Source organism: Paroedura picta, chromosome 1, assembly GCF_049243985.1.
Source record: "Paroedura picta isolate Pp20150507F chromosome 1, Ppicta_v3.0, whole genome shotgun sequence".
Taxonomy (NCBI): domain Eukaryota; kingdom Metazoa; phylum Chordata; class Lepidosauria; order Squamata; family Gekkonidae; genus Paroedura; species Paroedura picta.
In genome coordinates this window covers 57,092,765-57,116,511 of record NC_135369.1, presented here as the reverse complement: position 1 = coordinate 57,116,511, position 23,747 = coordinate 57,092,765, and the positions used below count along the sequence as shown (strand labels likewise).

The window sequence follows — 23,747 nt, the reverse complement described above, 5'->3', positions numbered from 1 at the left end:
GGGGAACAAAAAAGAAACAACCAGAAATCCTATTCCAGAGCAAAATGCAGAGTCTATAAGTAAGTTTGATCCCTCTTTTCCCAAGCTTAAACTTCTTGAGTTAATTTCCATCCATTTCACATGCTTGTGCTAGCTTTGAAGACGGAACACCACCCCTCAAGCCCTGACACTGAATAGTCTGCCTGGTTGTTTTCACAAGCTGAAAATTAAGTGTTCACATGAGCTCATCTACTGAGGGTGGAGCTGGTAGCATTATCAGGAGAAGAGAAAGGAACCCTGAAGATGAAAAGCTATTGTACTGACAGAAGTCTTTATTAACTTGGGCAGTAATGGAATGTAGTGTATACAGGATAAAGCAATGGCTACCTAGAGCATTTACGGAAGACTAGAAGAGTAATCACATTTTCTGATGTTCCTAGTTTGGCTTCTTCAGCCATCCTATTGACCCTGGAGATGTATGAGATAAAAGGGCTGGATGACATATAAACACATGCCAAGGGAAGAAGTCAGGTTGGCATGAAATATGAATAATAATGAGAACAACAACAATAACGTGGTGGCAGTGTCTCCCTAGGGGACCTTCCAATCTACCACGCCCTAGCCTCAACCATATACCTGGCTGAAGAGTTCTGTCTTACAGGCCCTACAGAATATCGAAAGCCCCCACAGGGCCCTTATCTCTTTTGGAAGCCCATTTCACCAGGTCTGGGCCAGGACTGAAAAGGCCCTGGACCTAGTCAAAGCCCGACAAGTTTCCCTGGGGCCAGGAATGACCAGTAAGTTGGTACCCATAGAACGTAAGGCCCTGCAGGGGGTGTAGGGCAACAAGCGGTCCTTCAGATATGTGGGTTCCAGACTGTGGTGGGCTTTAAAGTTTGAAACCAGAACAATGAACCAGATCCGGGCCACAACCGGTAACCAATGCAGCTGCCTCAGTACCGGCTGGATATGGGGCCTCAAAGATATTCCTGTGAAAACCCTAGCAGCTGCATTTTGAACCAGCTGTAATTTCTGGGTCAGAGACAAGGGCAGGCCTGCATAGAGTGAGTTACAGAAATCAATTCTGGAGGTGATAGTTGCCTGGATCCCCATGGGCAGGTATTCAGGGGACAGGTAGGGTGCTAGTAGCGTTGCCTGGCGAAGATAGTGAAACCCCTGGCGGGCTATCATCATGACCTGCACCATCGTGACCATTTTATCATAAGCTTAAGAGAAGTCTAAAATGAGGCCAGGAGCAGAGCTACATTGTCAAAGAATGAACTATAACTGGTTTGCCAGCTCTGGGTTTGGAAGTTTTTCAGAGTGGGTCTGAGGTGGGCAGGGTTTTGGGAGGGAAGGGACTCTAATGGGGTGTAATACTATGGAGTCCATCTTCAAAGCAGTCATTTTCTCCAGGTGAACTGATATCTTTTGCCTTGAGACCAGCTGTAATAATGGGAGATTGCCAGCTACCACCTGGAGGTTGGTTGCCTGAGTAATTACACATAATGAAGCTAGACAAGGAACAAACATGACATATGTACAAAAATGATTGTAAGCCACTTTGAGACTCATTCTGGTAGACAAAAGTGGCATATAATAACCAATTCTTCATCTTCTATATGAACTGTACAGATTTGGCCAGATACCTAAAAGAAGATGGAGATGGTGCCATCTGCATCTTCTTAGGTAAAGAGGTCCACAAAGAGGTCATAACTGCATAAAATACCTTCCTGGTTGCTGCCTGCCTATTCTCTGAGGACCATATCTTCCTAAAGTTCCAGCTAAAATCTTCCTCACAAGCCCTGCTCTCTGTTCTTGTGCATTCCTTATAGCTGAGCTTCCTTATAGGGCATGTGTTTTCTAGCAGCACCTGCAACAATACCCAGTTGATGGTGCTTCATTTGGCCTTTACTCAACAATCAGAAATATCTCTCGCCATTGAATTTACTGTTAGGATCCATTCATAATACTGATGCGATTTTTGTGCATTTTTAAGACGAATAAACACTAGAAAACCAGAGGTGGGTTTTTAATCTTCATTTTACAAAGTACAAAGAAACCATTCAGCTGTTTTTGGGATGAGTGAATGTCCCTGTTCTGTCTCTGTCTCATTCATGTTCTGCTTTTTGGTTATTCCTTCTGTTCTTCCATCAAATTGCAGGATCTTTATGAAGCAGAACCCAATGACTAACTAGCAGACAAAGATCCTCCTCATCTCTCGCTTGCTGTGGAGATTGTGAGCACCACTGGAAAACATTTCTCACTGTCTCCCCAGTGACTAAAGATGCCCCATTAATTTTTTCCCTATTTTATGTAGTTCTATAGATATGGATGCATACTTCCATAATCCAGAAATTCAGGAATCCTGATCAAAAAGTATTTGTTAAAGTTACATTGTCTGCCAACCGAGACCTATGGCTTTATATTTCCATGAGTCATGCGTTTAAAGAATATACATATTTCAAATCATAATTCCTTTCCAAGGTCCTGGATACACTTTTCCATTGATTACTGAATCACTTAATAATACTCTCCCCTCTGGTGTCCATATTCTGTAGACACGTAGAAAACTTAGCAAATCCCTAGAATCGCAGGATAATAGAATAGTGCATCCACAAATCTTTAAAAAAAAAAAAACTAAAACATACACTAGAGCAGCCTTTCTCAACTTTTACTATTGAGAAACCCCTGAAACATTCTTCAGGTTTCAAGAAACCTTAGAAGTGGCACAATCATGCAGAATATGGTTGGGAAGCATAGCTATGTACATGTCCACCCAGGACACTTCCCTTTCCTATCCCCTCCAGGCATATCATTGGCCACGGGGGGGGGGGGGGTTGACATGACCATATATGTCACTCAATAAAATGTAATAAATTTAATTTAATTAACCCCACCCATTCAGGAAACCATTTCAGGGTCCTCAAGAAACCCCAAGGTTTCACAAAAACCCTGGATGAGAAACCTGCACTAGAGAGAAGAGGTCTGGAAGGTGAGCATCCGAGATGAAAGAGTCATGGGATTACTATAGAATGGATATTACTCTAAATATATTTCCCTTTGATTGGCTATTGCTGTTATGTGTTGGACCCTCTGCACTGCAAGTCAAAGTTATGCCAACATATAAGCAACATGTAGGTGAATAAACCACATATGTTTCTTTGAAGTAGGACATAAAGACATGCTGCAGTAGTTGTTGATGGCATCTCATCTATTCAAAGAGAACATACAGAATTTGGACCCAAATTATGTCCCCTTCAGTAGCTACTCATTTCCAAGCTAATAACACTCTCAGAAACCCATTATTTAGCATTTGGGGAGGGGCAGAAGGGGAAAAATCCCATGATTGTGTTATATTTGTCATCACTCGCTATAGTAGGCCATGTTTTGTTTAGTTATTTTTTCCAATTCTTTTTTTTTTTTTTTTTTTATAATGATTTTTTTATTTTCATAAAGATAGAAATATAATCATCATTTGAGAATATACGACCCCACATTAACTCCACAGTGATATAAACTTTTGCCCAAAACTCTAAGAGCCATGAGTCTAAGAGCCATCCACATTTCCACTACATTAAAAAAAAAAAAGCCTGTTTAGATATACAAAAGAAAAGTTATTATTAATCAACTTACTTGAGAGATCGTAGACCTCACATTAACTGCTTGATACAATCTGAGAGCTATCCTAGCAGATATTTCTAGGTTTGAGTTAGATGCTTAACATTAAACATTTCTTATAGCACAGTATAAGTTTTGGCCCTGTATCAATACCCTGATAAAGGGAGAGGAAAGTAGGGCTTTGCCTTAAAGATGTACAAAGAAAAAAAATTACAAAAGGATTTCATAATTTCTCCTTATCCTTAATACAGATACATCTACAAACCATTTATACTTGGCCCATTCTAAGAGCCATCCTGACAGGTATAAGTTGAGAGCTTTGCATTTTCTACAGATCAATATGAGCTTTGGCCCTATAACAATACACCAATAAAAAAAAATAATATGAGGGGAAAGCCCCATTTTATATTTCCAACGCTAACGATTATATTACCTATATGCCTACTAAGAAAAAGAAACAAGAGAGAAAAAAGGCACTGCTTCCCCTTTTTCATAAAAATAGCAATGGGATACAGTATATGTTGTTAATACAGAGAATAATAAGATTTCCAGGTTTAGATTAAATGCTTAACATTAAACATAGAACAATATAAGCTTTCAGTCTTCTATAGCTTCTCCTTATCCTTGGTTCTAATACATCTACAAAACAATTTATGCTTGACCCATTCTAAGAACCATCCTGACAGATATATTTTCAGATTTAAGTTGAAAGCTTAACATTAAACATTTTCTACAAGTCAGTGTAGGCTTTAGTCCTAGGACAATTCACTAATAGAAGAAAGAAAAAATAAGGGGGGAGAACCCCATTTTACATTTTCAGCACTAATGATTATATTACCTATATGCCTATAAAAGAAAAGAGACAAAAAAAAAAAACAAGAGAGAAAGAGACACTGCTTCCCCTTTTTCATAAAAATGGAAATATAGAATACAGTATAACATTAAACATAAAACAATATGAGCTTTCGGTCTTCTTAAGGGGGTCTCATCTCGAGGCTTGCTACATCTTGTCGTTCCCGTAAAATTATATTCTGTCCCATTGGCCTTTGGCGTAGAAAGTGCAGTTGTACTCTTTCCCGCAGAATATGCATCGATAAATCTTGAGGCCGTTGCACCTCCTGGACTCCAGTATCAATACAATTTTTTCCCCAGAGAGATCCTTTAAATCGGTTACTTTCACTGCAGATCCATATTTCTTTTGATTGATTTTTGTACACTGTTGCTTTGAGATGGCTGTATGTCTTTTTAAAAAGGGTGACCTTATCTGGGCTGCAGAACTCCGGCATCCCATTTTCCGTCTCCAGAATTTCAGATTTCTCTTCTACTGTTGGTTTTCCACCTTGTTTAGAGCTGTCATCAGCCACTGTTATTGATCCATTATTCCTGTTAAAGACGTCTTCCTTGGCATCTTGGATCTCCTTGAAGATATGAATTTCAGATTTCTCTTCTGCTATTGGTTTTCCACCTTGTTTAAAGCTGTCATCAGTCACTGTTATTGATCCATCATTCCTATTGAAGACTTCTTCCTTGCCATCTTGGATCTCCTTGGAGATATTTTTGATCAATCCATCTAAAAATACTTTGTAATCTTGGGTTTGTATCTCTATTAGATGAGCCAATCTTTTTAACATAGACATGATTTTGACTTTAAAAAAACCCGGCCCCAAACAATTTTACAAGTGGCCAGTAGAGGTCCTCTGTTTTATCCTCTAATGTTCCGGCACAGGCATGTGACGTATTGAAGCCGGTTAAGGCAGGGATTCTCGTACTGGCACAAAGTTCTCGTGAGATTTTCCCATTCACTGCTCTTATCTCTATCTCCGAAAACCAAAACAATTACAATAAGAGCTTTTGCCAATTAATTCGAGTTGATTTGAGTCCTTCTTCTGCTTAGTTAGGAGAATTAGCCTGCCTCTTAACGAGGTGGCTTCAGGCAGAGCAGAGTAAGAAGAGGGGGGAAACAAAGGGCTTTGATGCAGGAAGAGAGACGGAGAAAAAAAAAGCGAGAGATACTTGCAGTAAATGATGTTTTGGAACTCAGCCGAAGTCCTCCCCTCAGTTCAAAGCGTTCATTTGTGGTAAATCATCATGTAGGGTTGAAGCAGATACTTTAAGATTAAAGAAAGAAAAGAAAGTCCGAGGTAGAAAATGGCAGTCGTCCTCTGGACCTGGAACGCTGACAGCCTATAATCCAGGGAGATATACTCCCTAAAGGATTGGAGACGGCCCCAAGAACTTCCTGGGTAGAAAGGTGAGGTGGGGTTTGCGTACCCCTCCTCTTTTCTGCCAATTGCTTGCACAATTGACCCCTGTCAGGCTTCAGAGATAGCAGAGCAGATGCCCTGCCACCCTCTCAGGACGACATCTTTAGCCACACCTTTTCCAATTCTTTTTACTGCGTTTCAGTCTTCATTAAGGTTTATCTTCCCTCTCCAAGCCAGTATAAAATCCAAAACACTTTTGTGTAGAGAAAATGATATTCACAAAGCAAAACCTTCTGAATTATTGGTAGGGGGAAAAAATAAAGAGCTAATTGTCACTCTGGTACTTATAAATTTCAAAACTGCTATGAAATTCAAATTGAGACCTGCAATGCTTTTATAGACCATCTCTGGCTTTCCAATAAAACAGTAACCAGGCTTCCTGACAATTTTCAAATTTTCTTTTTAAAAATGGCAAAAGTTTCATTTGAGCTGCTTTAATTCACTTGGCAATGTGATTCATTTACTTGACGAGTATAAAATATCTGGCACTTAACAAAAGGACACATAGGATTTTTGTTCCAGTTATCAAGAATAGCAGTCAAGGAAAGATAAATGGTGCAAATACTGAATGTGTTAATTAAGATGACTTGAATTTCTTAGATATTATTTATCTTTTAAATAACAGGCAATCAGAATTCTATCAGCAGATTTTTATTGGGAAGTTTCACACACACGCACCTTCCTCGATTAAGAATTGCAGGATTGGGTCTGCTGAGCAAAACGTACATCATTGATAGACTATTTATTTGTACACTGTTGCCGCTATAATTTTTCCCTGGAGAATAATTTGTAAAAAAATACTTCATATTAAATTATCTGAAACTAAGTGAACATATGAGAAATTAAAAATCCAGTGTCATCACGTAACAGTTGATTTATGGCGAACCAGTAGGGTTTTTTAAGGCAAGAGACTTCAAGGGTGGCTCCATGTCCCAATTTTAATGTTCCTTAGAGGTCTCCTATCCAAACTAATCAAGGCTAATCCTGCTTAGTTTCCAGGATCTAATGAGATCAGGCAAACCTGGATTATCTAATCCAGGATGGGGGGGAGTTTCTATATGTGGGATTTACTTGGTTATATATTTACTGGGGTGAAACCCACTTTAAAAGTGGGCAGGAAGCCAGCAGGAGCCTCCCCACCCCACCCTACAGCTCTCAAGGTGCAAGGCGGGAGGTAGCGGTGGATGTGGGGCGGTGGACATGATGGTCCCCCTCCCCCACCAGTGGCAAGTAGGTGGCAAATAGGCAGTGAGCAGCAGTGGGGCACTCACGAGGGAGACGATGGCTTGTGTTTCAGAGGGGAATTGCTTGGAATTCTGAGAAGATTTGGATACTTTTGCAATAACTTTATGCTTTTGAGGGATTGTGGATTTCATTGCATTAAACATATTATATGTTACAGGGAACTGCATGACTCTAGAATGTATTTTGGATGATCTAAATAGAAAATATTAACTATGAGCAATACTGATTTATTAGTCTGCATGTGCAGACTGATGCAATAAGCTGCAGTTGTACTGACCAGTTGTTAGTCAGATAAGGGTGAAGGGGAAGCCAAATTCAATCTTCTGCTTCCTTTCCAACCAGCTGTTTGGTGTCATTGTAACTTTTTTGGCAGGGCTACAGAAACTCTTCAGTATATTGATCTGTCTTTAATATCAAACTGCCATCTCACAATATTAAGTTGATCTGTTGCCAACATGACCTTAGTTTACCCATAGCTGACTGTAGATCAGTGAAAACCAGCTACTATGGATCTTGAATTCAGGAATTTGGAGCATGTACTGGGAAGGCTGTCCCAAATAAACATTCTGTGACTTTGGGGCCAAAGGGATAGTTTGTGTTCCATGAAGCAAGGCAATTGTGTAGTTAGTAGATGACTTCACTACATGCCCTGATGAAGCTAAATGCATAATTATTATTAATTCAGCAAATTCTGTAGTGTTCTATAGCACTATTGGCTCCCCCCCCCCATGGAATCAAAACATTTCTTACTCCAGATCATGCCTGATTTTTCAGGTATAAAGATGTTTTTTGAGCTCCATTGATGTTTTACACTTGTGCAGAATTCTTCTAGAATGCATGTCTTCTATTGAGGTCTTCTTTGGGTGCTCTTTTAGAATTTTCTTTCTGGTGACATGGCTCCTCTGAGGAAGTGAGACACGGGGAAACAGGTTTACCGGGTTTTCCTATGGACATCAGTGGTGAACCGATAATATGATGATATAACAGTTTAGAAAAGGTGGACTTTGTTTGCACTCCCTTAAAAGAATATGCACATTATTTTGGTAAAAAACCAAATTTAGAGCATATGTCTGATGTAATCAAGTGGGTTGTTTTGCACAGTGAACCTTGCTTATTGTGTATGCACCATTATACATACCTCTCCTTTTATTGTCTTTGTATTTACCCTCCAGATGGCACCTGGAGATCTCCCACTATTATAGATAGTCCTGATGATCAGGATCAATTTCCCAAGAGGAAATGGTTCCTTTTGAGGGTGGCTCTATGCTATTATATCCTGCTGAGATCCCTCCCCTTCCCAACCCCTCCAATCTCCAGGTATTTCCCAACTCAGAGCTGGCAAACTAGTGAATATTTCCCAGAGCAAATTAGGTTTATTCTGATGACTTGGTAGAGAAATGAGATATTTGGTAGTGATAAGATAATTAGTTGTGCACAGTAATGATGGAAAATTAATCTGAATTTTTCACACACAAATATCAATAGCTTTAGATGAAAGGAGCAGGGAGAAGGGAAGAAACCAGTAAACATGTTCCAGAAACAAATGGTTAGATAACCTCTTACATCTTTAAAGATATAAAAGCTTGAGAAACAATATCAGAAAATACTAAAAATGTTAAGGAGCCTGAGATCATAGATTAATAGAGAGCTGGCATCCCAACCTCCGGGCCTTCCTCAACAGATCCATTCTTACTGCTGTCTGCTCTTATTTTCCCCAATAAACATGTTCCTGACTGTTTCCCCCCCCCCAGAAAATGTACTGATGTTGCATGTAAGTGACATATAATTTTGCTAGACATAAGATGGTTGCAGGCTTGTTCTGCAGCTGCTAACTCTGTTGTTCTACTATGTTAAGTGTGGTCTCATCTCCTTCTGTTCCTGATATTGTCAATATTCATACACTGTCATAGTCCTCCAGTAACATCAGGTTAAAACATGTGCCTGCTTCCATACCTGTTAGCCCGTTTAAGGATGGGAGTATCCTGCAGGTGTCTTCTGGTACTCTTTTACTATCAGATGGAGCAGTACAGGGAGCTGCACTGTAATGGAGGCAAACTCCAAATTTTTCCTTTGAGATCAAGTAGTTTTCTAACATAAGCAAAGTTTTGGGCTGGGGAAGAACCTTTACATGTAGGACTAATTTAATGCAAGACATCAAAATTAAAATTAAAATATGAACTCTTCTTTATGGATGCAAAGATTGTGACTCTGCCTGTTCAGCAAATTAATGATTCTCAAAATAATAGTATTAGTTATTACAGTTTTGTGATGTGATGTGATACCTGCTGTGGAAAACCCCCAAGTATGACCCTATGGCATAAGGAGCATATCCGTCCCTCTCCAAATTGGTGATATGTGCAAAAGAAGAATCAGGATAATTCATGACTGACAGTCACACCTAAAAGGCTGGTTTGTAGTGATCACTCCTAACTGTATGAGAATCCATGGAACTGTACCCTGGCAAAAATGAACATGAAGTTCAGCAGTGGAATAGGCTGCCTAAGGAGATGGTGAGCTCCCCCTCACTGGCAGTCTTCAAGCAAAGGTTGGATACACACTTTTCTTGGATGCTTTAGGATGCTTTGGGCAGATCCTGCGTTGAGCAGGGGGTTGGACTAGATGGCCTGTATGGCCCCTTCCAACTCTATGATTCTGTGATTCTGTGATATGAATGCACACAAAGCTGCCTTATACTGAATCAGACCATTGGTCTATGAGGGTCAGTACTCTCTACTCTGACTGCAGTTGGCTAGGTAGCCATCTTTTACCACCAAATCCTTTTCAAACTGGAGATGTCAGGAATTAAACGTGGGACCTTCTGCATGTCAGGCAGAAACTCTACCTCAGCTTCTCAGGTTAATATGGATAGAGAGGTTGTCGAGAGGCATTTAGCTGCACTGGATGAGTTCAAATCCCCTGGGCCGGATGAAATGCACCCGAGAGTGCTCAAAGAACTTTCCAGAGAACTTGCACAGCCCTTGTCCATCCTCTTCGGGACCTCTTTAAGGACTGGAGATGTCCCGGAGGACTGGAAGAGAGTAAACGTTATTCCGATCTTCAAAAAAGGGAGGAAGGATGACCCGGGAAACTACAGACCAGTGAGTCTGACCTCTGTTGTGGGGAAGATAATGGAGCAGATATTAAAGGGAGTGATCTGCAAACATCTGGAGGACAATTTGGTGATCCAAGGAAGTCAGCATGGATTTGTCTCCAACAGGTCCTGTCAAACCAACCTGGTTTCCTTTTTTGACCAAGTAACAGGTTTGCTGGATTGTGGATATTCGGTTGATGTCGTTTACTTGGAACTTAGTAAAGCTTTTGATAAGGTTCCCCATGATGTTCTGATGGATAAGTTGAAGGACTGCAATCTGGATTTTCAGATAGTTAGATGGATAGGGAATTGGTTAGAGAACCGCACTCAAAGAGTTGTTGTCAATGGTGTTTCATCAGACTGGAGAGAGGTGAATAGCGGGGTACCTCAGGGCTCGGTGCTTGGCCCGGTACTTTTTAACATATTTATTAATGATCTAGATGAGGGGGTGGAGGGACTACTCATCAAGTTTGCAGATGACACCAAATTGGGAGGACTGGCAAATACTCCGGAAGATAGAGACAGAGTTCAACGAGATCTGAACACAATGGAAATATGGGCAAATGAGAACAATATGCAATTTAATAAAGATAAGTGTAAAGTTTTGCATCTGGGTCAGAAAAATGAAAATCATGCCTACTGGATGGGGGATACGCTTCTAGGTAACACTGTGTGTGAACAAGACCTTGGGGTACTTGTGGACTGTAAACTAAACATGAGCAGGCAGTGTGATGCAGCGTTAAAAAAGGCGAATGCTATTTTGGGCTGTATCAACAGTGGCATCACATCAAAATCACAAGATGTCATAGTCCCATTGTATACGGCACTGATCAGACCACACCTGGAGTACTGTGAGCAGTTCTGGAGGCCTCACTTAAAGAAGGACGTAGATAAAATTGAAAGGGTACAAAGGAGAGCGACGAAGATGATCTGGGGCCAAGGGACCAAGGCCTATGAAGATAGGTTGAGGGACTTGAGAATGTTCATCCTGGAGAAAAGGAGGTTGAGAGGGGCATGATAGCCCTCTTTAAGTATTTGAAAGCTTGTCATTTGGAGGAGGACAGGATGCTGTTTCCGTTGGCTGCAAACGAGAGGACACGCAGTAATGGGTTTAAACTGCAAGTACAGCGATATAGGCTAGATATCAGGGAAAATAATTTCACAGTAAGAGTAGTTCAGCAGTGGAATAGACTGCCTAAGGAGGTGGTGAGCTCCCCCTTCACTGGCAGTCTTCAAGCAAAGGCTGGATACACACTTTTCTTGGATGCTTTAGGATGGTTAGGGCTGATCCTGCGTTGAGCAGGGGGTTCGACTAGATGGCCTGTATGGCCCCTTCCAACTCTATGATTCTATGATTCTATGATTATCCCTGTAACAAGCAACACATATCAGGAATGGAAGCAGATATATGCAGAATCCAAAAGAAATCAACATGAGTGGAATTCTGTGTACTCTACAGCCCGTTGTGTTCCCAGTACCATCCCCGTCCATATCAGTACAATTGGTCTCTGGGAAAAGTGAATAAGTTAGGGAAGATTATCTTCTGCATGAGACTGCAGCTAGTATGCTGTTCTTATTGGCCAATGTACTGAACGCATGTATTCTTTTATCAGTTTGTGCATAGTTGGGGGACTTCTATAGATTTGAGCCTATAAAATCTTGCCCATCTACTAAATTAGGCAGAGACTCTGTATTCAGTTATTCCCCACAGAACATTTCATAATGCACAGAAGGAAACACATACATAAAAATTTGTTGTGCCTGTGTTAAATTGTACCAGTCCAAAATTCATTGATTCCCCTCAAACAAAACAAAAGGGGGAGGAACAAAAGAGAGACTACCAGCTGTTATTTCAAGAAAGATTGTTGTTAGAATAATGTGTTTGCAATTCATTTTTCACACAAGATTTCTGGCACAATGGCATTTCCATTTTTTTTTAGCTTGACAACTTGGAGAGGGGGTAGTTACCTAACATTTACCAAGTGCTGCCTGCAGAACTTCCCATTGTTGCTATTGTTGGTTTTGACAGTTACTCTTCCATTTCAGTCACCAATATGGTCCTTCCAAAGATGCCTTGAAAAGGAATGTACCTCATGACGCTGCACTTAACCACTGCACCACACTGGCTCTCGTAAATCATCATAGTATCTATTTTTCTGAATTATCTGTAATTTATTAACCCCCCCTTCACGTTTTGGGTCAAATTAAGGCCTTTGGTTATCTATTAGGGGTGCCATCCTCCAGGTGGGACCTGGGGACTTGCCCAAATCATAGGTAATCTCCAGATGACAGAGATCAGTTCCCCTGAGCAAATGGATACTTTAGAGGGTGGCCTCTGTTTTACTGTACTCTACTGAGTTCCCTGTCCTCTCTAGGCTCCATCTCAAAATCTCCAGGAGTCTCCCAACCTGGATCTGGCAGCCATACCCCCCATACCCTATTCTCTATACATTTTAGAACAGGCAATATTTGACAGCAGCATGCCATGTATAACTGCTGAGACACCCTTCTAAGTTAATTGAAATCAATCCATGTCCAGGATTGTACTATTTGACCTACTAATTTAAATGAAGCAAGAAAGAACTACTTACCCAACAGGGGCAGAAGGAATTCTTGGGAGTATGTCCTAGTATCAGTGGGTAAACACTGGGCATATCATGTTGGACCCAATCTGAGCAAGTAGATGAGATGCACAGGAAAGCTTCACCTGCTGAATTTCTGTCAAAGAAGTATTGTAAAAGTGTAGAAGTCCTGCAAGAACATTATGTTCCAGAGTTAACACACCATGTCTATTATCAGCAAGTTGAAAGGTTGGTTATCAGGACAAACAAAATTAAAATATACTTAAGTAATTTCATAGTCAAGTAGGAATACAAACTATAAAAAGATACAATTTGATTTGAGATGAAGACTGTTTTCAAGTATCATAACAGTATGCATGTTAGTTGGTCCCCATCTGAGTAGTCTGAAATGTAAAGTCATAATTAATTCCTAATATCTCAGCTCAGAGCACAATTTTATATTTGCTTCCTAAACCTTTCATGGTTTTGATTTGATTTGGATGACAATTTAAATGAATAAAATGAAGACTTATTGCAACAATTTCTTAGGGCTGGTCAATTTGAATGTCTGTTTTGTGACAGCCAAGTAAAAACATCAGAACAGAGAGCTATGGTTTGTCTGAATGGTTATATATGAACACTCTTCTGCTTGAATTCAAATTAAATTGTGGTTTATACCACAAAGCTGATAACTCCCAGGGGCATGAAGTTCTAATCCCCATCCCCAAATTTCCAGTTGTAACATTAAAGAAATCTTTAGCTCTTTTCATTGTGGAGATATAAAGGAAAATGTGCAACTAACTTTTGCCCACATTGGGAAGGAATGGGAGCTGGGAAGCTACAAGATGACTGGAGCTCAGTCAGTTATTCCGCTCTTCTCAGTTTACACATATTCTACTACTAGAAATACCCCCTGAGACTTACTGAGGAGGCTGTTGCCACATAGCGGAGAGAGCACTGAAAGGACCTGGCTGGTTGGAGCGAACTTCCAGCTCCAGCAGTCCCTGGGACATCGTCATGCAACGAGTGGGAGGGACCAAGCGGGGTATCCTCTTAAGGGATGTTGAGACATTGCTCAGCCTCTTTCCCCTCCTGGCGTCCAAGAATGCAACCCACCCTCCCTCCATATTGGAGTTATGTTTTGGAGTTATGTTTTGGAAAAAGTAGTTTATTATTTTGTTGCAGCCAGCGGAGAGGAAGCATGGGGCGGATATTTTTTTGGGGGGGGGGGAAGCTTGTGTGCTGGCCCCCTTGATTTAAGGGCCCCCCCTTAAGGGGTTGTGTGGATGCAGAGCCTGATTGAAGACTGGCATTTTCGGGTGGTAGGAGAAACCAACAGAGGCAGATGCCTAGTGGGGTCCCTCCAAGTTGCCACTTCCCATTGGGCAGCAGGCCATGTAATACACGTTCCGGGCCAACAGAAGCAGTGTGGAGGCCTGCTGTAAAACACTACCCATGCTCACCATGCTCAGTTTGGAATAAAGGCTGAGGCCAGTATTCATGCCAAAAGAATGTAGTCAGCATCCGTACTGAGAAAATCAGTATCCCCCTGCAAAGCAAAGTTTCTGGTTATAGGCCTGAGTGCCTTCAAACCATTTTTAAGAGCCTTTTACTTCTAACTGTTCCACATTTTCTATACATTGGGTTGTTCACATATGTTCTTGCAATGCTTATCTGCACCTGTTCCCGCTCTACATCTACCCAATTAATTCAACATAAAAATATAATTTATAATATATGAATATATGAATGGTTTTTCTGGATTATTTAAATCCTGCTGGGTAAATAGAGAGGGAAAGTTTTGTGGGTGTCTCTCACAGCGTCCCACAGGAACCAGTACATTCTGTGCATACCCCAAACCCAACATGATGAATGCCACCAAATGCACAAGGCTAAAAGCAATATGTATATTCAAAATGTAGCTGCTTTTAAATGATGCGTGACCAGCCCATGATGACCCTAGGGCATATGTAATTCCAGCAATGCAATGCATTATTAGCATGCTCCAAGGGCAGCTACCTGCACCATTACTGCTAACTGCACAGACACAAAACAGTTTGAAATATTGCTTGTTTTGAATTCTAAATGAACAGCTTATCAATGCAAGCTTATGGAAGAAGGACAGTGCAAGCGGAGTGAGTTCAGTGTTAGAGCATGCAATTTGGAAAATTGGAAACTGTGCCATCTTTGAAATGTTTACCTGTGAATCCAATAGAACATGACTTCTGAGTAATGGGAATAGTATTTCTGTGAAGAATAGTTTTGCTAACTGATGAGTTCCGTTCACTTTCTTACTGTAGGCAAGCCTATCATTCTTGTCTCCAGTAAATTCTCTTGTCTTACGTTTCTTATGTAAACCATACAGTGCTTCATATTGAACTGTTGGATTTTTGTAGCTGTCCCAACTAATTTGTTGTGTACATTTGAAACTCACTTGTGTAGACTTTGCAGTATGCACCATGCCCAGTTGCTCAGTAAGAAGTAAACTTGCTCCCGCCTTTCTGTGTTCTGACCAATGCGTAGAAACGCACTGTGGATGATTGACAGGCAAAGGAAGAACAATGTCCTGCTTCATTTCACTCCTTTTGTGTGAACTGATCAATGAAGATTTTTTTGCTCCAGTTGGCCATGGCTGCTTTATTTCCCTGGCTGCATCTATGTTCTTGGCTGGTGAAGCGGATATTGATTTTTTCTGGCTTGAGAACAAATTGGTGGGCACATGGATATTTATTATTTGAGCTGGGGACAAATTGGCAAGCAATTGGTATTGTTTATTTTATTAAACTAACATTCTATGTCATTAAAATTATATAACAGCTCTAATTTATGTGCAATAATGTATGCCCTTGTATTTAGATTTTATTCTTTTTCATTGCTGTCTCTGGATGCCTTGTCACTCTGGTGGTATGGGAACTGGGGCACTTCCATGGCTATATATTCTGTACGTCAACATACGAAGATGCCGTATTGAGTCCTACCTTTGTACCATCTAGCTCAGTACTGTCTACTTTAGCAGTTACCTAATGCTAATATTATAGGAGCAGCAATACAAGGCTTCCAGGAGACCACGAAAAGTATAATATTTAACCAGAACTTAGGTCACTGGTATCAAATCACCCCTTTCTTACACTAAAAGCACTCTTTAGTTATAGAATTCTGCTTTATCCATGTATTTACTGTATGAATGGGGGAAAGCCATGGATCATGCCAGCAAAATGGAACCATTTGGGAGAAAAACATTCATAAGTGAAACAAATAAAAGATGGATACTGGTAAATAATTCATACTCACCCGCTTAAAATGTATCAGGACATTTCTAGACAAGTAATCAAATAAATATTACAGGTCCCCCTCAATGGTTGGAAAGGATGCATAGCTTACCACTTAGTTGGTGGCTCCGTGTGATAAATGGTGGTCTGTTTCCACCCGGAGTTTTTATTTTCTCATAATGGTTGTAGGTTAAGCTCCATCAGGCTCTCATTTGTGGAGTACTTTTTGTTTGTTTGTTTGTTTGTTTTAAAGAAAAGGGTGCCACTATTCATAGTTAAGGTGGCACCAATTTCCACCATTTTCATCCTCAGCACTTAGATGAGCCCCCCACCCAAAAAGTGCTACTGCTCCATTGTTCTGCCTTTAGTTTATTTTGGGGTACAGAAAAGCTTTCCACCCTGAAAGTGCATCCCTGAACACACATGAACTCATGAAGTTGACTTATACCAAACCAAGCTCTTGAGCAATCAAAGTCAGTATTATGAACTCACCTACTACCTGCCCCTATTAACTGGAGATGCCAGGGATTTAATCTGGGCCTTTCTGCATTCCCAGCAGATGATCAACTATTGAGTTTGCCTTGAAGCTGATTCTTTTACTGCCTTCACAGGTCTCACTTGCCTTAATCCTATCTCAGCTATAATCACCCAGTTTCTTATGTATGCAACTAGCCCTTTCACCCCAACCCTTCTCTCTACCTGTAAGTAATGATTGGGGAATTTTTATATCATTGTATCTGGAAAAAGTATGCCTGTGCACAAAAGCTTATACCTTGAATAAAACTTGGTTGGTCTTAAAGGTGCCACTGGACTCAAATTTGGTTCTGCTGCTTCAGGCCAGCATGACTACCCACCTGAATCTAGTTGCCAGTGAAAGCATTATGCAGTGTAGGTGTGTGCTTGCAACTGCAAACATTTAGCATGTTCATCCTAAGAAGGCATTTCTTGCCCGGGGCCTTCTGTCACTCAGGAGGATAAATCTAAAGCTTTCATGGGGTGGTCAGATATTTGGTGCTGTTTCTTTCATTAACCACTCAGAACTTCGCTTTTCCTTCTGAATGCTACAATAAATGCTGCCACTTCCAGGTTCCTAAATGTAATACTGCTTAGCTGCATATTATTTCTGAAGCTGGTACTGAGATCCTGATTTCATCCTATCTGTACTTCACAGTCGGATTACTGTAATGAATTTTATTTCGATCTCCGCATATCTCTTGTGAGTTGCTAGTAAATGGTCCAGAACTTAACAGTTAGCCTTTTTTTTTCTTTTGAGGTGTCACTAGCTTATCACTTGAATTCTTTTCACTGGGAAAGCTTAGGCAATGTAATCTAGAATCTAGGCCTACTTTTGACCTTCAAATGGCATTAACTCATTTTTAGTTATCTTGTCTCCTTCTGGTACAAACCCAGTGCATAGATCATCTGATTTAAACTCCATAGGAATAGGTTTCAGGGCTCACTCTAGGATGTTCCCAAGGTCTTTGGTGCTAGAGCCCTTGGCAGTTTTCAAGGCGATCAGACTTAGCATTGATCTGGTCATAAACATTTGATTTATTAGCATTAGATTGCAATTTAAGAAGAGATTGAGGTGTGTTGCATGGAAGATGTTATAAGATGTCACTGATTGGGCATAGCCTGATGATGCCTGGTTAACTCCTGGTAAATGGATGTTGCGTTGGTTAATAAAAGCCAGCTTAGCCAAGCAACCAAGCTATACAAACCTTCTAGTCTGAGGAGGTACGCATTGATAATTCTAAATGTAGTTTGGTTCTGACTGAGTCTAGAGCAAAACAGTCTGAAAGAGACTAAGAATTCAGATAGGCTGAGCCCATCCTGGCTGTAAGGATTCAGTTGTACTCTTTCAGGGAGAGGAATGGGAAGGCGACTGTAAGCCGCTTTGAGCCTCCTTCGGGTAGGGAAAAGCGGCATATAAGTACCAACTCCTTCTTCTTCTTCTTCTTCTTCTTCTTCTTCTTCTTCTTCTTCTTCTTCTTCTTCTTCTTCTTCTGCCTATAGGAGCTGTGAAAATGTGAATGACGTGTAAGCTTCCACAAAGTAGGACATCCATGTCAAGAATCCAGCTTCCAAGACTGAGCAGGAGTTGTTTCTGGGTCAGGTTCCTCATTTTCAGATAGGTGCTACAGAGCAGGGGTAGTCAACCTGTGGTTCTGCATTTGCTGGCAGGGGCTCATAGGAATTGTAGTCCATGAACATCTGGAGGACCACAGGTTGACTACCCTTGCCATAGTACAGAGTATATAAAGTTGTTCCTATAACCTTTTCATTAAAATAAAAGTTGATTTGAAATAATTTTCCTATTACATGTTTAACTGCTTAAAGCTGAAGTTTAGCTGCGAGGTGATAGTTGATCTTGGAAAGCCTACGTTAAGGATTCCCAGTTGGTGTTCTGTGGCATACAGGTGTGTCCCAGGAGCCCCTGAGGTGTGCTACACCATGGGGAGGATTAATATTTGTATTATAAATGTTAAAAACTTAAATTAAGATTTCCCCTTCCCAAAGAGGCTTTCCCTTCCCCTTCCCAAAGTGGCCAGTGATGGGCCTGAAGGGTTTGGGAAGGGAAGGGACCTTGACCATTCAAACCTTTACTGGCTGGAGCTTCTCTCACTTTGAATTGACCTGAGTCAATGGTGGCTCAATGAGCAAGTTTTTTGTTTTAAACAGGGGAAGGTGGCAGAGGGACCTGGCCCCTAGTGCTGGCCGCAGCCCATAGTTTGGACTGTGGGTGGGTGCTAGGCTGCGGAAGGCTCCTGGTGAGCTTTAGAACTGAGGGGTGGGAGAGAGGCCTGATGCAGCCTAGTGCTCGGACATAGCCCGAATCTTGACTGATCCAGGTCTCTGGCAAGCTTCAGGGCTTGGGAGGCAGCAGAGGAACCTGGCAGGGAGGTGTGGCGCTTCCAGGGGCATGGAAACAAGGTGTGGCGCTTCCAGGGATATGGCAGGGAGGTGTGTCCAGCTGACATCACTTTCACTGTGCCTTGAAGCCTGAACATTTTTTCAGGAGTGCCTTCATGGTCAAAAGGTTGCAAAAGTCAGGCCTACATAAAATTCAGTCTTCGGAGCAACCTCCTTCACCCTTTCACTATTGCAATGTCTCATGTGGCATAAGGATTTCTCATTCCTGCCACACCAAAGTTGCCTTTTGAGCAGCAGCACATCAGACATAGTTCCCTAGTGCAGCAAGTAATTGATGATAATGATGTCATCCATTCAGTCATGTCCGACCCTCGGCGATTCTGTAGGAAAGCCTTCACCATGCAGTCTCTGACTGCTTCTTTTAGTTGGTTCATGGTCATTCCTGTATCGGCTTTGATAATGTCGAGCCACTGGATCCTTTGGCAACCATGTTTCCTTTTGCCGCTGACCATGCCGAACATTAATGATTTTTCCAGCAAGTTTGATTGCATGATGTGCCCAAAGTAAGTGAGCTTTAGCTGTAATATCTTCCCTTCTAATGACATAGTTGGTTTGATCCTCTCTAAAACTATCTTGTTGGTAACTTTGGCTGACCATGTTATTCAAAGCATTCATCTCCAACACCATAATTCAAAAGCATCTGTTCTCCTCCTGTCTTCCAAGTAATTAGGATTGAGATATATCCATGTTCAATGCCCATGTTCCTCATCAGCACATTTGTACAATGTTTAGGAACTACTTGGAAGTACAAATATCCTTTCTGGGTCTTCACAGAGGGCTAAATTAAGAGAGCTCTCTCGATGGCAAAAGTCTGTTATGGTTCTTTTAGAAGTCATTAAACCAGGGATGGCTTGAAACTCAACATCATGAAAACTAAGATCATGGCATCCGGCCCTCTAAATTCCTGGCAAATAGATGGGGAAGAAATGGAGGTAATAACAGATTTTATTTTCCTGGGCTCCAAGATCACTGCAGATGGGGACTGCAGCAAAGAAATTAAAAGACACTTGCTCCTGGGGAGGAAAGCTATGGCAAATCTAGATAGCATCCTAAAAAGCAGAGACATCATCCTGCCAAGTGCATTTAATCAAGGCTATGGTATTCCCAGTTGCAATGTATGGCTGCGAAAGTTGGACCATAAGGAAGGCCGAGCGTGGCTTTTGAACTCTGGTGCTGGAGAAGACTCTTGCGAGTCCCTTGGACTGCAAGGCGAACAAACCGGTCAAGGCGAACAAACCGGTCAATCCTAGAGGAGATCAGCCCTGCCTGCTCCTTAGAAGGCCAGATCCTGAAGATGAAACTCAAATACTTTGGCCACCTCATGAGAAGGAAGGACTCCCTGGAGAAGAGCCTAATGCTGGGAACAATTGAGGGCAAAAGAAGAAGGGGACGACAGAGAATGAGATGGCTGGATGGAGTCACTGAAGCACTAGGTGCAAACTTAAATGGACTCCGGGGAATGGTAGGGGACAGGAAGGCCTGGAGGATCATTGTCCATAGGTCGGACACGACTTCGCACCTAACAACAACAAACTAGGGATTCTCAACCAGGGCACGGGGCACACTGGTGTGTCATTGATACACCCAAGGTGCTCCATGGCATGTTGGGATATTTTGGGGGTTTTTTTTAATTAAATTTTTAATTATATGGGCAAGTTAACTCACATAAACACTCTTCCAAAGTGGCTAGTGATGGACCTAGAGGGGGTGGGAAGGACAAGGGGCTTAACCATTCAAACCTTTGCCAGATGAGGAATTTCCTGCATTTTGCAGTGGACTGGACTACATGAGCCTGAAACTAGGGCCCTGGTAAGTTCTGGCCCTTGGGTGATGGGGGAGGGGTCTTCTGCAACTTCAAAAAAACCTGTCTTTATAGTGAAAGCTATTTATTGATGGATTTCACATGGTTTGGTGATCCCAGGTGTCTTGTTCCATTGTGCGTAATCTGTTGCAAAAAAACTTGCTAATGAAGTAATGGCTCCATCTGGGTGACATCACTTCTAGGGGTGTGGCAGCTGACAGCACTTCTGATATTCTTCAAAGCCTGGACAAATTTTCAGGTGTACCTCTATGATCAAAAAGTTGAAAAAGTTGCATAAAACAAATAAACCTAACATGACTTTGAGACTTGGGTGGTAAAAAAATGAAAGGATAGGACAAGATTGTCATGCTGCAAATTCTTTTTTATGCTAACCTGAGAGCATTTCCCAGTGGGATGTAAATTTTGAACTTTGACATTGTTGACAGCAACTTTAAAAAGGATCGAGTAGTAGGCTTACTTTGATTACGGTGAAGGGGTTCATGATTAAAGTAGCATCATCGGCTGTCCTTTTATTCCTCATATAAAGACATTCCGTGGGTCTTGAGCCAAAAAGAAAGGTTCAAGCCTTGTCAGTATCAGTTTATCAGTTTATATATAACAGTATGGAATCATAGAGTTGGAAGGTACGTCCTGGGTCATCGGGTCATCTAGTCCAACCCCTTTACTATGCAGGACACTCACAACCCTATCGCTGACACTGTAACCTGCCATTCCCTTGAATATAGAAATTTTCAGAAATAATGAGGTGTTGGGTTACTGTAAGCCTCAGGACTGTATTGGCAGACTCATTTATTTCCATTCATCTTTTCTCAGAATTGCAAGCATAAGACATTCAATTAAAATGGGGCACCTCTTACATGTAACCTCATTTGTATTTGCAAACAGCAAAGATTAGGGCACCGAATTCCACATGGAAACACTGTTTCCAACTCTTTGAAACACATGCATCATAGCAAGCCAATTAGAAAGCATGGGGAAATTTACATTTATTAATGCTGTGTTGCTGTTATAGGTTTTCCACAAAAATGGTGTGGGTACTAGGAATGAACATGGACCGGAAAATTCTGGTTCACTTTAGGGTTCAAAGTGTTCCTGAACTCAACCAACCCCCCTCCCCCCCAAAAAAACTGGTCTGGTTCGTACTGGCCCACTTAGCTTCTTCCTGCTTAAAAGCAGGAGGAAGCCAAGCAGCAGGCTAAAATGGCTTCCCACCAAATAGTTGATCACGCAGAGAGTGAGCTCCCCACGTGATTGGGCTTGGAGTGTGCTGGGCTGTCTGGTACAACCCAGTATACCACACAAAATAGCTGATCTCTTGGAGAACAAACTCTCCACATGAGAGGCTTGGGGTCTGCTGGGTTGCCCCATGGCAGCCATTTCAGTGCTCCGGTTTCCTTCCTTCCCATTGAAAACAAGGGAAGTGAACTGAAATAGCTTGCAGCTGTTTTAGGTTGACAGCAAGGCATCCATGGCCATCTCCTGTCACCCTAAAATGACTGACTGATGGACTAAAATCCGTAAAAGGCTTGAGGAAGGTGCTGTCTCCTGCAGACCTCAGTTTGGGGAGCACGAATCATGGCATTGTTATTGCATTATTTTGGTTCATGCCCCAGTTTGTGCCCATCTCTACTGGCTATCTCCATCCAGCAGGATTTACCCACTTGTCCATTCCTACCATGTATTTCTAAAAAGCTATTATTTTCATTCACCAGCTTGTAGAAGCCCACCACGGGGATGGAGGCCCAATGCAGTAATAGTCCAAGCCTATCCCCTGCAGTGCAAGCACCACCATATGGCCACTGAGCTAAGACCAGGCCTCTGAAGAGGTGGCATAGATCTTTCCTAAATGAACAGATTGCAGCAGTGCAAGAAGAGGCAATAGATAACCAAAGCTTGGTCACTTCAACCAGGAGCTGTGCCAAGTGGTCCTTATAGAGCTGCCAATACCACAGATTGTTCATGGGCCATTTGTATATCCCAATCTCTCCTTGACTCAGTGTAAGGATGCCAGCCTCCAGGTGAAATCTGGGGATACCCCAGAATTACAGTCCAGACTACTTGGAGAAAATGGATGCTTTTGAGGATGGATTCTTTGGCATTATACTCCACTGACGTCCCTGTCTTCCCCAGATTCCATCCCCAAATCTCCAGGATTTTGTTAACCTGGACCTGGCAACTCTACCACCTCATCCCCTGCCAGTGGCCAGGGAAGACATGGCAACCCTAGCCCAATGGTATTTCGATGGGTCCTTGTATAGAACAGCTGACCTGTCTGCCATATTGAAAACTACTCAGTTCCAAAGCAATTAACAATGTGACATGGAGTGGGGAAGTCCTGCTGTTCAGTTAGTATAAACCCTACTTATACTCACGGTGGTTTGGACCTGCTCCTTATTTTCCTCCTCTAAACTGATGAGGCAGGTGCTTTTTTCCTCAGAACTGTAAATTGTACCCCTTTACATACGTGTTAACAGAAGGCAAAGAGATGGATACCTTTTAAGATCTTCTATAGCAGACTCAGTAATATGCTTCAGAGTGCAGATAGTTATCGGGAGAAAAGAAAAAAACTGACTTCCCCTTGCTAATTGTTAATTCAGCAGTAGAGCAGGAAAGCTTTAATGTAAGGCATAGCTTTTATTTTTTTTGATGACTTAGGATTCGCTTTTCAAAAATTTGCTGGGCTAATGGGCATGCATTTTGCATCTCTCAATGACTTTTTTAGTTTCACTTGTATTGTACCTATGGATGCACTATTGGAACATTTCAGACCTATTTAGTATGCACAACTAAAGTTTGGCTTCTGTGTGGAAGAACCACATTTTTTATTGTTTTATTTTCCTCTCTAGATTAAATTTAGCACTGTAGAATGTATAAACATTCCATCATGTAACTGGATTGTGATCCTGCAAATGTTTTTCTACTGTAGTGTTTAATGACTTACGAGTTCAAGGTATGACTTGA

The 23,747-nt window shown here is 41.6% G+C and overlaps 2 protein-coding genes across 36 annotated transcripts in view; one reads left to right on the top strand and one right to left on the bottom strand.

The window, feature by feature from the left end:
- The window catches only part of ESRRG (estrogen related receptor gamma), a 619,420-nt gene that overhangs the window by 517,921 nt on the left and 77,752 nt on the right, over positions 1–23,747 (top strand). The gene's annotated exons all lie outside the window — the stretch shown is intronic.
- Positions 1–23,747, bottom strand: part of LOC143838304 (uncharacterized) — a 65,493-nt gene that overhangs the window by 7,302 nt on the left and 34,444 nt on the right. For 9 of the 25 annotated variants that reach the window (XR_013231334.1, XR_013231348.1, XR_013231346.1 and 6 more), the window contains 4 exons: positions 21,244–21,325; positions 14,225–14,310; positions 12,792–12,951; positions 6,573–8,011 (listed from right to left, as the gene is read on the bottom strand). Coding sequence is in view for 1 of the 25 variants with exons in the window: in XM_077339425.1 (XP_077195540.1) it covers positions 7,880–8,011; positions 12,792–12,951 (292 nt within the window). In the remaining 24 variants the exon portion in view is untranslated. Of the gene's footprint in view, positions 1–6,572; positions 8,054–12,156; positions 12,274–12,791; positions 12,952–14,224; positions 14,311–21,243; positions 21,326–23,747 lie in introns of those variants that run through there. The other 16 variants (XR_013231352.1, XR_013231332.1, XR_013231350.1 and 13 more) reach the window with 8 other exon arrangements.